Below are 13,804 nucleotides of genomic sequence, written 5' to 3'. Positions count from 1 at the left end.
GTGGATTCCTAATAAACATCGTGAGCTCAAACTGGTCTCCACCAGTGCCCATCTCCCTCTAGAAATTCAATCAATGGTCATTATTATCATAGCCCATGTTTCTGCCACAAAAGGCACTCAATAAACCTTTGATAAACACGTGAGATAATTTACCATTTCTACTTGCTGATGGAGCTCTTGCAGAGCCTGCCACTCTTTCAGGCACACTCATAGCAGCTGCTGATCAGGTAGACCAAATGACATGAGGTCAATGAAATAAATATGCCATCACAAGAGCACGGCTTCCTCTGGCTCCCTAGGAATTACACAGCATGCTGGCTCCTGGAGACCACACAAGGAGATGCCTCACCTGAGAGATTTTGGATCCTGGGATCAAGAACAGTGGCTCATTGGTACCTCTGTGTCCATCCTAAGTGATGGCTCACTTAAGAAGTGATGGAAGGTCAGCTTTAGTGATGCCTTCTCATCAGCAATGCTGCCGCTAGGTGCCAACAGCATCGCTCACCATGGCATTTTAATCAGGATGGCATGACACCACTGTAAATATTAAAAAGGTTATAATTAGAGACGCAGTTAAAACAACCAAGGGCTTAGTGTTACTAAAGATATTTGCAGAATTTGGTGCAATATAAATAGCAGGGTTTATGGTGCCATGCCTATAATTTTGAGCAGGCTGATGTTCCAAGGGGATGTTCAGTAAATGTCCATCCAAGCTGGGATTTCTCTCAACTGATTGTTTTCTCCCCAGTGTCAGAGTTCTCAGAAATAGATATCCAGAGTGTGCCCATCTTCACATAGGGGTGTAAAGACCTTGCTACTCAAAGAGTAGGACAACCTTGCACCAAGACACCTGCTGAAGCTCAGCGGGGCAGCTGCAGCCCCTCAAGCTGCTAGAAACACTGTCTTCTGCGTGGAGAGGTCACAGCATCATGATTCCATCGGCTCCGAATTTAAAAGCAATCTCGCAGAAAAGGGCCAGCATTTATCAGAATGAGGAAATTGTTTTCTAGGGTGATATCAGTTGGAGTCTGCTTGGTACACATGACACAGAGAAGAGGCAATCAACCTACCAACAAGGATGATCATTGTCACAGTGCCTGCCGCCGGCCAGGCCTCGGCACACATTCACTTTATCCTCACCACAATGTTACGAGCCCGTTGTTGACATAGTCACTTTACATATGAGAAAACCAAAACTTGCAACATCACAAAACTGATCAGCAGCGACATCTAAATTTGAATTCAGGTCTGTCCAATTCCAGGGTTCTTTCAGATGTGAGAAGGGAGATTCAGGAAGGGCCCCTTTTTCTTCTCCCTCTGTGTACTTCTGTGTTGTTTAAAATTTTTATCAAGAGTATGTTTTCTTGTATTACTTTTTAAATCTTCAAATCACCAAAAAGAATTTATGGGCAAGAGAAATGGTCCTATTTCTATTGAAAATGTATTTTAATTTGATGCAACAAAATACTACTAACAGGCTGGGTGCAGTGCTCACGCCTGTAATCCCAGCACTTTGGGAGGCCAAGGCAGGCAGATCACGAGGTCAAGAGATCGAGACCAGCCAGACCAACAGGGTGAAACACCATCTCTACTAAAAATACAAAAATTAGCCGAGCTTAGTGGTGCATGCCTGTAATCCCTGCTACTCAGGAGGCTGAGGCAGGAGAATCGCTTGAACCCAGGAGATGGAGGTTGCAGTGAGCCGAGATTGCGTCCCCGTCCTCCAGCCTGGGTGACAAAGCAAGACTCAAAAAAAAAAAAGTCTGTTCTTTGCTACAATAATTCCATTTCTGGAAACATATCCTGAAAAAAAAAAATCTGAGATATCAAATTATATTTTTAAAAAGCTGCCTTTATTTTGAAGTGTTACCTTTAATAAGAAATAAACTGGCAAGAAACTCAATGCCCAACAACAGAAAATAAAGACTGGATATCCTCATGATAAACTGGTGTGATGCTATTAAAAATAGTTTTGAAATGTCAGCAACCACAAGAGGAAATGCTCACTACATGTTTCTAGGTTTAAGAAACAATAAATAAGCCTAAGTATTCATGGATGTAAATGCTGGTATATGCATCCCTCCACAGGACCCACAAGCATGCAAAAGAATTTAGAAATAGTAGATGTATTTGGAGAGAGGTTTCAGGGATTAGGGTGGGTGGGGTGGGGTGGGCAGAAAAATTTTACTTTTCATTTTATATTTTTATAAGTTATTTCAATGTTTACCATGTGTGTTATTTTTATTTCATTTTTTCAATTATTTATTTATTTTTAATTTAAAATAGAGAATGTGTCTCACTGTGTCACCCAGGCTGGAGTACAGTGGTGCAATCATAGCTCACTGTAGCCAACTCCTGGGCTCAAGTGGTCCTCCACCATGCCTGGCTTTATTATTTTTTTATTTTATTTTATTTTACTTTTTTTTTTGAGGCAGAGTCTCGCTCTGTCGCCCAGGCTGGAGTGCAGTGGTGCGATCTCAGCTCACTGCAAGCTCCGCCTCCCGGGTTCATGCCATTCTCCTGCCTCAGCCTCCCGAGTAGCTGGGACTACAGGCACCCGCCACCACACCCGGCTAATTTTTTGTATTTTTAGTAGAGACGGGGTTTCACCATGTTAGCCAGGATGGTCTCGATCTCCTGACCTCGTGATCTGCCCATCTTGGCCTCCCAAATTGCTGGGATTACAGGCGTGAGCCACCGCGCCCGGCCTACTTATTTATTTATTTATTTGAGACAGAGTGCAGTGGTGTGATCTTGGCTTACTGCAACCTTTGTCTCCCAGGTTCAAGTGATTCTCCTAATTCAGTCTCCCAAGTAGCTGGGATTACAGGTGCCCGCTACCACGCCTGGCTAATTTTTGCATTTTTAGTAAAGATGGGGTTTTGCCATGTTGGCCAGGCTGGTCTCAAACTCCTGCCCTGAGGTGATCTGCCTGCCTTAGTCTCCCCAAGTGCTGGGATTACAGGCATGAGCCACTGTGCCCAGACTTATTTTTTTAAATAAGTATATATTAAAGCTTTATGTATATTATGTATATTAACCAATATACACATTAACATTTATGTATATTAACCAATCTATGTTTTCAGAATAACATTTCATTATATAATAATAAAATACACCCAAACATGATTTCTGCATTGTAGAATTACAGACATTGCTTTCTCTTTATAATTTTTCTGTGTTTGCCAAGTTTTCTACCATAAATGCAAAATTTTATTATCATAAAAAGCCTCCTTTTCAAAACTTTAAGGTATCTCACTAGTAAGAGGATATACTTTCTCTAATAAGACTTTGGGTTTGACCACCAGTCATATCCTGCCTCGGACCCACCCAAAGAGTCATACTGTCATGAGTACAGGGGATAGAAGGGCCCTATGAGACTCATTCCAAGAGGTTACCAAAGTAGTAGACCTGATATGGTTTGGCTCTGTGTCCCCACTCAAATATCACCTTGAATTGTACTAATTCCCATGTGTTGTAGGAGGGACCCAGTGGGAGGTAACTGAATGATGGGGGCATGTTTTTCCCATGCTGTTCTCATGATAGTGAAAATGTCTCATGAGATCTGACAGTTCCCCTGCACATGCCTTCTTACCTGCTGCCGTGTAAGATGTGACTTTGCTCCTCATTTACCTTCTGCCATGATTGTGAGGCTTCCCCAGCCATGTGGAACTGTGAGTCCATTAAAACTCTTTCCTTTGTAAACTACCCAGTCTCAGGTATGTCTTTACTAGCAGCATGAGAACAGACTAATACAAGACACAAGTCCTACTGGCTTAGCCTAGAGCCTCAGCTGAAGCCACAGCTCTCAGCCCTGGACCCCTAAGATACAAGGGGAGCCTGACCAGTGGCATCCCAGAATTAAACAGGGGGAGAATCTTCCTCTTATTGTCATCTTGAGCAATACACTAAACAGAGGTCATCAGACAGATGAAAAGAGGAACCCTGTGCCCTTGAAGTTGATCTGACCACCAGCGAGAGGTCACATCTGCTATGTGGAATGCCCTGCAGGGGTCACAAAGATGACTTCAACCTTGACCCTGTCTTCAAAGGAGAGTCCAGTCCAGGTGAGTAGGTGAGAAGGCAGGTACCAACTCAAATCCCAGCTGGAAAGTGACCAGAGCCCTAACTACAGAGGTATGGATATAGGGCAATTGAAGTTCAGAGGATGAGAGCTCACTTCCAGCCTAGGGTGCAAGGACAGCTTCCAAAGGAGGTGATTCACAAACTGGGTTTGAAGTCTAGGTGTATTCAAATACAGGCCAAGTGTGCCCCTGCCCAGGAGTCAGCATTCTATGCAACATGTGAACCACATGTTCAAGCACCTGCCCCACCTGTTTTATGGGCAAGGCTGCAAGCTACAGTCATATCAGGGCACCTGTATTTCTAAGGACCTGGGTGTCTGGATGTTTTTTCTCCCCAGTGCGTATATCTCAATTACAAACCTGCAGGAAACAAAAGTTTGTGGAGAGTCACAAAACATATTTGAAATTTATAAGACTTTCACCACAGGAAACTAGGCCTAACAAGTATTTTCCTGTGGAACACTCCTGGCTTTGATTAAACTCCCCACTCAATGTATCTTTCCTCCTACAAACTTTGCTAATAGCAGTGAAAATAAAAGCACAGAGCCTATATTTACTTAATGATCTTGGCTGCTTTAGACATGCGATGGTGTTCCAAGAGAGAAAAGTGCTTTTTAACAAAATTCAACAAGCCCCTGTCCCACCTTGCCTCTGGAAGGAGGAAGGAATTTCTCATTCTCTGATCTTTTCACCTGCCACAACCCCCAGGGCAATCCGGGCAGTAAAATGGGCTGTGCCTCCTGGTCATGTCCCAGACCTCATGTCTTCATGTGAGACGCTAGGTAGGGTAGATGATCACATTTGAGTTACATTTGAGGCGGAGATTCAGGTGGGGGCCCAAAACATGGCTGACATCCAGCCAGCATTCTTTGCTAGACGGAGCTGGAAAGTGGGGGTAACTTTTGCAAAAGTTTATTAGAGAGTAAAGTAAGTGGGTTAATTAAATTGGAGCGTGAAAGACATTTGGGTGGTGATGAGGAGGCGAGGTGATGATTTATTTATAATTGACAAGGTTGTATCTAGCTACTGGGATAGTAATTATATACTTTATAAATGCGTAAAAAAAGTCCCTTCATGCAACAGAGGTTTAAGGGAAAATCCTGTCAGGGAAGTTTCTGTCTGCCCATGAGTATGACACCACATCAAGAGCTGTTGGCCACTTGGCTTCTGTCAACCACAGCTATAAGTTGGGGACTAAATAATCTCTAAATACCCTTCTAAAAATGAGGCCTTTTCTGGGAATAAGTACTTAGCCTCCATCTGCTTCTGATGATGTTTTCTTATCTCAATTCAGGGACAAAGAGGGATCCTTTATCTTGTGTCTGATTCTTTGTTTCTGTTTTACTGATTCATATTCAAGTTCCAGTTCTTGGATTCTCCCTAATCAAGATGCTAAGAAAGATGCTGCACAATGCAGCATCTCATTTAAGGGTGGGCAGATGTGAATTTGGACCCTAAATTTGGGAAGGTTCCTTTATCTCATCTGGAAAACAGGGATGGGGGTAACTAGCTGACAGGGTTGCTATAAGGACAGAACCTGGCATAAAGGCAAGCCTGGTACCCAGTTAACACTCATTATCATGCACCTTAGTTTAAGTCATGGTAAAGGAAACCTTTCAGGTTAACTTCAGTCCCTTGATAACTGGGGATTCCAGCCTGACCTGTTTGCAGAGAGTGTAGCTTGGCCTCTGTGACTAGCATTTGCCTCTCTAAGGGCTCCTAAGCACTCAGTTTAACAATCCAATCAAGATTATTTCCAGAGATAAGCCATGACATCATTAGACTACAGGCTCCAGAATCCATCTTCTAACACCCACTGAGAAATTCTAACAAGTACAAAAAGTTCCAGAATGCTAGAGGTAAAAAAAAAAAAAAAAAAATCTTATCTCACCATTCAAAGATTCTACAAAGGAAGTAGCATGGACTAGATCTCTCCTCCCACCTGAAACAACTAAAAATTCGGACAAGACATTTGAGACAATGATTTTCAGATACTGGAGCTCAGTCAGGGAAGAATAGCAATTCCTGAGAGAGGAGAAAGGAAGTGAGCCCTATAGTTGCCTCAACTTCCTGTCTGGAGAGAGTGTCCAAGCCACAGCAGAAAGAAGGGGGACCCCAGCAGGGCCCAGATGTCTCCCTGAGTTGAGGAGATGAAGGCTGGATTCCAGGGAGGCCAAGGAGGCTGGAATTCACAGGCCAGGGCAGCAGAAAGGAAAGAGCTGCCCAGTGAATACTTGAGATCAGCAGAGGGACCCCCTTGAGTCTTTAGCTAAGTATTGGTCGACACAGGCATGTGTGAAAGCTATCCAAGGTGGGGGAGAGAAACACCCTAAAGGAGCAGATAGAACATTTCTCAAAGTTTATACAGGGCTGGGAACAGTTCACGTTCCCACCAGCCGGAGTGGAAACCTCAAGTTCACAGAGCACCTGGTAGAGTACTCAGAATAGCACCGTCTCTGCAGTGGGAAAAAATTAGCCCTAGATTAAGGGAGCTCTGGTCCCACCTAATAAAACTCAAAGGCAAGACCCAAAAAAGATCAAACTGTTTCCATACAACTTGATCATGTCCCAGAAAATAAGCTCAAGAATGTTTTATAGGAGTACTAAGATATCCAGCAACCAAGGTAAGATTCACAATGTCTGGTATCCAATCAAAAACTACCAGGCATTCAAAGAGGCAGAAAAATTGAACCCATAATGAAAAAAAAGTCCATCAAAAGACTCCCCAGTTCTGCAACCACATCTACAGTGTACTTCAGGACCCAGCCATAGAGCCCGTCTGGTCCTAGAAATGCATTTCGAAGTGCCTCTCTAGTTCCATGCAAGAGATTTTCTCTTTTTTGTTCTAAAGACAGTAATCCTAGATAGAGATGAGAGAAAAAAATACAGAAATGCTCACTTTCTAGTTTGTTTCTGTTTGCTAACAGTGTCACACTTCCTAAGCAGTGATACTCTCCTATCTCGTTCATCTTCTAATTCTCTGCCTATAATTTTACAAATGTCTGTGGCTATCTTTAGCAGTTTTTACCAGTTTTGTGTTTCAGCCTTCCTGAACCCCTTTCACTCTACCCTAAGTTAGATGACTCCTCATTCCTCATTCATAAAGTTCTGTCTGTTACACCGAGAGTTGGTCAGCAATCACCATACATGAACATGTTCTCTTCTTCAGATGCCCTCACATTTTCCTTCTTTACTTGGGAATTAACAACTTAATTTTTAATTAGTGGAGCATACTCAAAATGTCATGGTTGCAGCCTTTCATCACTCTTGGGCTATATTCTCTTTTCAGATCTTCATATGGATTGCTGTCTAAAACAATCTAGAAGAGCAAGAAATCAAAAAATGGGCCCAAGTATCCTAGGGATACGGATCCAAGGCATACATCCAATGTGAACTGGATAAACTGCAGTCTGTCTGCACCATTGATCTTTCTGAGATGAGGGCACCTGAAAGAGTTGGCCAAGCCACTAAGACACTGGACCCCCCACCACAGGTACCTTGTAGCAGTTGGCTTTAACTTCCTCCTTATCCTTGCCATATTAATCTTCATTCCCTATAGTCATAAAGTTCTAGAATAATATATCAGCTTTGATCTCTTTCAGTTATTCACGCATTCTTTCATTTAAGCAAACAGATATTTACTGAGTACCTACCATGTGCTTGGCAATACTTTCCAACCTTCAGAACTGGGCTCTCACACCAAGCCCGAGAGGTAGCACAGGCAGGTATCCTCACCCCTACTCGAAAGGTGAAAAGGCTGAGGCTTCTAAAAAAGACAAAGTCACCAGCTCAGGGTCAAATAGTTAATGGAACTCGAACCCAGGACTCCTAGACCCAAGCCTCTCCTGGCCAAGTCTCACTCACTGCAATCACAGGTCCAGCCTGGTCACGATGATGAGTGGGACTGTCCCCTGCCCTCCCTGCCCAGCCCGTTCTAGGCTTCCTCAGAATTCCCTACTTTGAGTGCTCCTTTGCCATGTGAGGCTCAGTGATTTCCTTCTCCTAGTTTGTTCACATTTGATAGGTTCCTATGAAATGTAGGTGAGTTTCACCTGAATCTGCACCTGTCCTCATTGCTAAAGTGATGAGCTAGTGTCAAGCAAGCCTGAGGGATCCAAGGATGAACTCAGGCAGGGCTTGAGGCCACAACTCCCGGTTCCCCTCCTCTCCTCCCCATGAATCAACTTCAAGGACACTTCCATCAAGCCTGACTCACACAGAAGGCCCAGCCCCGTGAAATGACCAGCCCCTGGGCGAGAGCAGAGAGCCAGAAGGCAATTCCCTCCCCCATCGCTGCTGCACTGGGTGAAAACTGGGTCAGAGCTGGCCAGCCCATTCATTTAATCCAAACGCCCCCTTTCCATTCAGTTCTTAGTCCTCAGAGCTTTCAGTCCAAGGAAGCACTATTTCCTCTGCAAAACAAACAAAATAAATTAAGTCCATGCTCTTTGATCTCAGGGCTTTTGTGTGGCTGATGAATTGTACAGAAATGATCTGCCATCCTCCTGGCATCTCAAAGACACTGCAAAAATTCAGCTGTGGCTTCCAGCCACCTGCCAGGCACTGTGCTGACAAGGGAGCATGGCTAAGGAAAGCATTCTTTGCCACCCATTCACCCAGGGAAGCAAGAAGAGTCTGCAGGGAAGTAAAAAGAGTCAAAGACTGTGAGGCAGGATTCGTCTTTGGCCACACAGGCACGGATTCTTCTTCTTCTGCTCATTCCCGCCCCAGGGACTTTGCACTGGCTGTTGTCCCCATCTGGCATACTTTCTCTGGAGACCTTGGAAAGCTGGCTCCTTCTCATCCTTCTCATGCCAGTTTACACAAGACCTCCGGAGAGAAACCTTCCCCACCAAAAGTAGCCCCAGACTCCCGCATCACTGTCTGCCAGCACCCTGCTCTATTATCATCTCCACACTTATCATAATCAGAAATGATCTTGTTGCTGCATTTGTTCTCTTGTTTGTTTTCTGTTTCCACTTCTACCTCCGTGACAGCAGGGACATCATCTATCTTGATCAGTGCCGTATCCCTGGCAGTTAGCAAAACGTCTGGCATATGGCAGGTGCAAGGCAAATGTTTGCTGAAGGAGGGAGGCTGCATGGAGGAGACTGGGTTCTCTTTCCAGTGCCAGCTCTGCCTGCATCGAGCACTATGTGGCGCATCTAGACCAGGATCCACATCCATGGTATGGTTTCCCCGGACTGCAGAAGTGTACTGTGCGAGCAGGTCTGTGTGCTTGAGATCAGGGAAAAGCTGACTGGGAAGATGGGACAGTCGATTCTGGAGAGGCAGGGAACAGATGGGGGACTCTCCTAACAGGCTGGCTCTTCCAGGACAGTTGAAGGACAACAGCCAGTAGGACCCTGCACCAAGAGTATAGACACTCTTGCTATGGGTGTTTCTCTGAGCCCTCCGACTTCCCATGTTGAAGATAAGGTGGTTGGATTATCGTTGATTGATTATGCTGAATCTTTTGGTAGCACAAACCAACTTGAGAATCTGAAGATACCAACTTTCTTTCTGGAGAAATGCATGTGCTTACATAGAGACAAAATATGCCTGTACTTCCTAGAAGGGCAAGGACCCCCTGAAGCTCATTCACAGCCCCAGGATGACAGCCTTTCATTTAAAGGCTCTTGGGCCACCCTGTTGGTCATTGGCCTGCTTGCTCTGAGACCCAGTCTTTACCCCTCCTTCTCTGGACTGTGGACTACACTCCCCAGGCTCCCTCACTCTTCCTTCTAGGGAAGTTTGTTCTATTCAGCAGGAATGCAGGCAGAAGTCCGCAGGGTGGGGGCAGGCCAGAAACCAGGACATTTTTCCCTCTCTCTGCATTTGGTGGCATCTCCAGATAGAGAACATTTCCGTCATTACATGTATCACCTCTGGGTGTCCTGCCCTCCCCAGAGTCCTTTCCTCTGTGGTCCTGCCTGGTCCAGCAGACCTTCTATAGTTCCAGCATCCGCCAGGTGCTGCTGGATCCTGAGTTCTAGAAAACCAGCTCCTCCCTTCCCCATCTAGCCCTAGGGATGCTAGCAGCTTCCTGCCATTGCTATTCTCTGGGCTGCCTCTCCATTTTTTGCTTGACTTTTTATCTCCTTGGACACCTTTATAATTAGTTCCCCATATAAACTCCTTCTACTAGATATTTTGGCATGAACTCTGGGTTTCCTCGGGAGTCCCTGGTGGGATCAGCCTCCCGGCAACACAGGCATGCTGGGAGCCTGGTAGCTAAGCTGCATTAACAAATCCCTGGGAAGGTCAAGAAGATGGAGGGGCTGGAAAAACCCATGTTGCCTGCAAGTGCAGTGCCCCCATCCTGTCTGGTTCCATTCCAGGAAAAAAAAAAAAAAAAAAAGCCAAATATGAAAAGCCTCACAATCACAATGTTGTTAAACTGTTTACTGTCTTTTTGTAAATGAGGGAAGCAAATGTAAGGCCCTGAGCAGCCTCCCATCGAATCGTGCTCTCACTCAGATTAAATGGCAGCCTGAGTGAATGTTCCTAGAGTTCCTACTTGGGAGCTCACGCTAGCTACTAAGTCCTCCCTGCCAAAAAGACCCGATTACACAAAGTGGGGCAGCAGGAAAGCCAGTCTTATAGCATCAAAGAAACACACTGTCTGAATTCCGTCAGCCACAAGCAGGCATCCTCCACCCAGGGAGAATGTGGCCAGGGCACTGTGCCCCAGAATGGCCCCATGCAGGAGGGCACCTTACCTCTTCACTGTGCTGACGTCTTTAACAAACAGCCCTATCTACGAGCTCCCTTGTTCCTTCCAACCATTCTAAAGATAGGGCAGGCACCACGCCCAGGGGTATGGGCAGGTCCTCCCTGAGGACCAAGGCACACAGAGGTTCCAAGGCCACACAGCCACTTGGAAGCAGAGCTGGTATTAGAACCCCGCCTGGACAGGGAATGACTTCAACTTACACACACGAACAAGCACAAATCTCAACATCCCATTATGGTGGGGTTCCCCAGAAACAGATGTATGGTGGAGATTTCAATGCAAATTTAACCATTTGAAAATACTGACATTCAACCATTTTTTAACCTCAAAAATGGCAATTTCGTATGGCTTACATGAATAGTGTATCTGAGTAGTGATCCCAGGGGAGAACCAGTGGGGGAGTGGGGAAATAAAATGGGAAAGTGAGAGGGCAGGGTTTGTTAATGGTCAGGACACTGCTGCAGACAACCAAGGCTCAATGCCACTGGGGACCTCTAGGAGATGGGGCAGAACCACCTTGTCCAACATGGAAGGCACCAGCTACATTGAGCTATCTACATTTAAATTACTTGAATTGAAAAACTTAGTTCCTCAGTCCCACTAACCAAATTCCAAAAGCTCAATAACCACAGATGGCTGGTTGCTATCATGTTGGACAGCACACATAGAGAACATTTCCATCATTACAGAAAATCATAGGGGCAGCACCGGGATAGAACATGCCTCAGAGCTGTGCCATCTGAGGGGTGGAATATGGGGTATTTATACTCCCATTAGGGTCTATCATTGGCAAGGGCTGCACCTGGGGGTGTTTGCTCCAGGCACTTCCAGATATCTTGGCTCACACTGGCAAAGGGAGGGAAGGCACTGACAGTAGGGGCATTTGAGTGGGACAGGAATAGAGTGGGCTGGGGGCATGGGCAGGGCACTCACAGCCTCTGCCACAATCACTAGCCCCTCCTGCACATCACCTCTGCTCTTGTTGAAGCACCTCTGGACACAGGCATTTTGACAGCTTCTTCACAGTGGGAATGTGGCCCCAGAATCCTCTGACCTGATGAGAAGCCATTCTCCCTGGGGACAACATACAGAGAGAGACACAATCCAGGCCTTCCAAGCATTTGTGATCTATGCAGGCAGCTAGGACACAGACCACAGCACGCGGCAACTATACAAACACTGACGAATAAGCTAAAATAGGAAGTCTTTATGGAGAAACCCTTGTGAGCAGTGCCTGGCTAACAGCATGTAGGTGTTGCCTCCAAGAACTGTCTAGCATTTGAGAGACACAGTTGGAGACTGAGCGTCCCCATTAAGCAGGCTGGTCCCTGAATATTCACATTATTGCGGTAACCAAAACACAGCTTTGAGACATCACTGCGCTGGTCACAAACCTGGCAAGGCCAAGGAGGTGCTCTGAAGACCCTTCTCAGCTTAGCCTTCCTCCCAGGGGCTTGCTCTTGGCACAGCACAGTGGCCAGAACACAGACTCTCTGGAGTCCACTGCCTGAGTTCATGTCTCATCTCCTCCTTCCTCACTGCGTGGCCTTAGGTGCACTATTTGATCTCTCTGAGCCTGAATTTCCTCATCTATAAAGTGGACACAATAACAATAACTTTCCAATATGGTTGCCAAGAAAATTAAATGAGTCCATGCTTTTAAAAGTCTTATAACAGGGATGCAAACTTTTTCCATAAAGAGCCAGATAGGCCGGGCGCGGTGGCTCAAGCCTGTAATCCCAGCACTTTGGGAGGCCGAGACGGGCGGATCACGAGGTCAGGAGATCGAGACCATCCTGGCTAACACGGTGAAACCCCGTCTCTACTAAAAATACAAAAACTTAGCCGGGCGTGGCGGCGGGCGCCTGTAGTCCCAGCTACTCGGGAGGCTGAGGCAGGAGAATGGCGTGAACCCGGGAGGCGGAGCTTGCAGTGAGCTGAGATCCGGCCACTGCACTCCAGCCTGGGTGACAGAGCGAGACTCCGTCTCAAAAAAAAAAAAAAAAAAAAAAAAAAAAAAAAAAGAGCCAGATAGTAAATATTCTATGGCATTGCAGCTCACACAGACTCCCATGATCTCTCACTTCGGTCCTTGTAGCTCCAAATCAGCCATAGGCAATATGTAAACAAATGGATGTTCCAATAAAACTTTATTTATAAAATCAGGTAGTGAGCCAGGTTTGCCCTGCAGGCCATAGTTTACTAACCCCTATCTTAGAATGATTTCTGCTGTATAGTGAGTGCTATATGAATGTTTGTTGATAAAGTCTGCTGTGCTCTCCCACCTCTCAGATTCTTCTTGTATTATCCTCTCTGCCTCCCTCTCCACTCATCCTTCAAAGCCAAGCTCAAGAAGCCTTCCTGAAACAGTGTGGAGATTTCTCAAAGGGCTCAAAATAGAACTACCATTCAATCTAGCAATCCCGCTAATGAGTATCTACCCAAAGGAAAAGAAATCATTAGACCAAAAAAACACCTGCACTCATATGTTTATTGCAGCACTATTCACAATAGCAAAGTCGTGGAATCAACCTAAGTGTCCATCAATGGATGGCTGGATAAAGAAAATGTGGTACACACACACACACACCACATGCACACTGAGGAATATTAGCCTTAGAAAAAAACTGAAACCATGTGTTTTGCAGCAACACAGAGGGAACTGGAGGCCGTTATCCTAAGTGAACTAACTCAGAAACAAAGTCAGAGAGAAAGTGATGGGTACACTAAAAGCCCATGTTCTTACTTATGAGTGGGAGCAAAACTGGGTACACATGGACATACAGAATGGAATAATAATACTGGAGACTCCAAAAAGTGGGACAATGAGGGGGTGTGGGATAAAAAAATTACCTGTTGGGCCGGGTGTGGTGGCTCAAGCCTGTAACCCCAGCACTCTGGGAGGCCGAGGTGGGCAGATTACCTGAGGTCAGGAGTTTGAGACAAGCCTCGCCAACATGGTAAAACCCCGTCTCTACTA

At 45.6% G+C, this 13,804-nt stretch overlaps 2 protein-coding genes across 50 annotated transcripts in view; both read right to left on the bottom strand.

The window, feature by feature from the left end:
- KCNMA1 (potassium calcium-activated channel subfamily M alpha 1) overlaps positions 1-13,804 on the bottom strand; it is a 755,234-nt gene that overhangs the window by 569,227 nt on the left and 172,203 nt on the right. The gene's annotated exons all lie outside the window — the stretch shown is intronic.
- On the bottom strand, positions 7,699-9,292 carry LOC112631185. Its single transcript, XM_025395863.1, has one exon. The coding sequence runs from the start codon at positions 9,273-9,275 to the stop codon at positions 8,898-8,900; it is 378 nt and encodes a 125-aa protein (XP_025251648.1). The 5' UTR covers positions 9,276-9,292; the 3' UTR covers positions 7,699-8,897.

This window comes from Theropithecus gelada, chromosome 9 (genome assembly GCF_003255815.1).
Source record: "Theropithecus gelada isolate Dixy chromosome 9, Tgel_1.0, whole genome shotgun sequence".
NCBI classification, from domain to species: Eukaryota; Metazoa; Chordata; class Mammalia; order Primates; family Cercopithecidae; genus Theropithecus; species Theropithecus gelada.
This window is presented reverse-complemented; position numbering and strand designations above follow the sequence as displayed.

Excerpts from the sequence above, each read along its gene's own strand:
- LOC112631185 (XM_025395863.1), bottom strand. The coding sequence starts at position 9,275 with ATGGATGTGGATCCTGGTCTAGATGCGCCACATAGTGCTCGATGCAGG.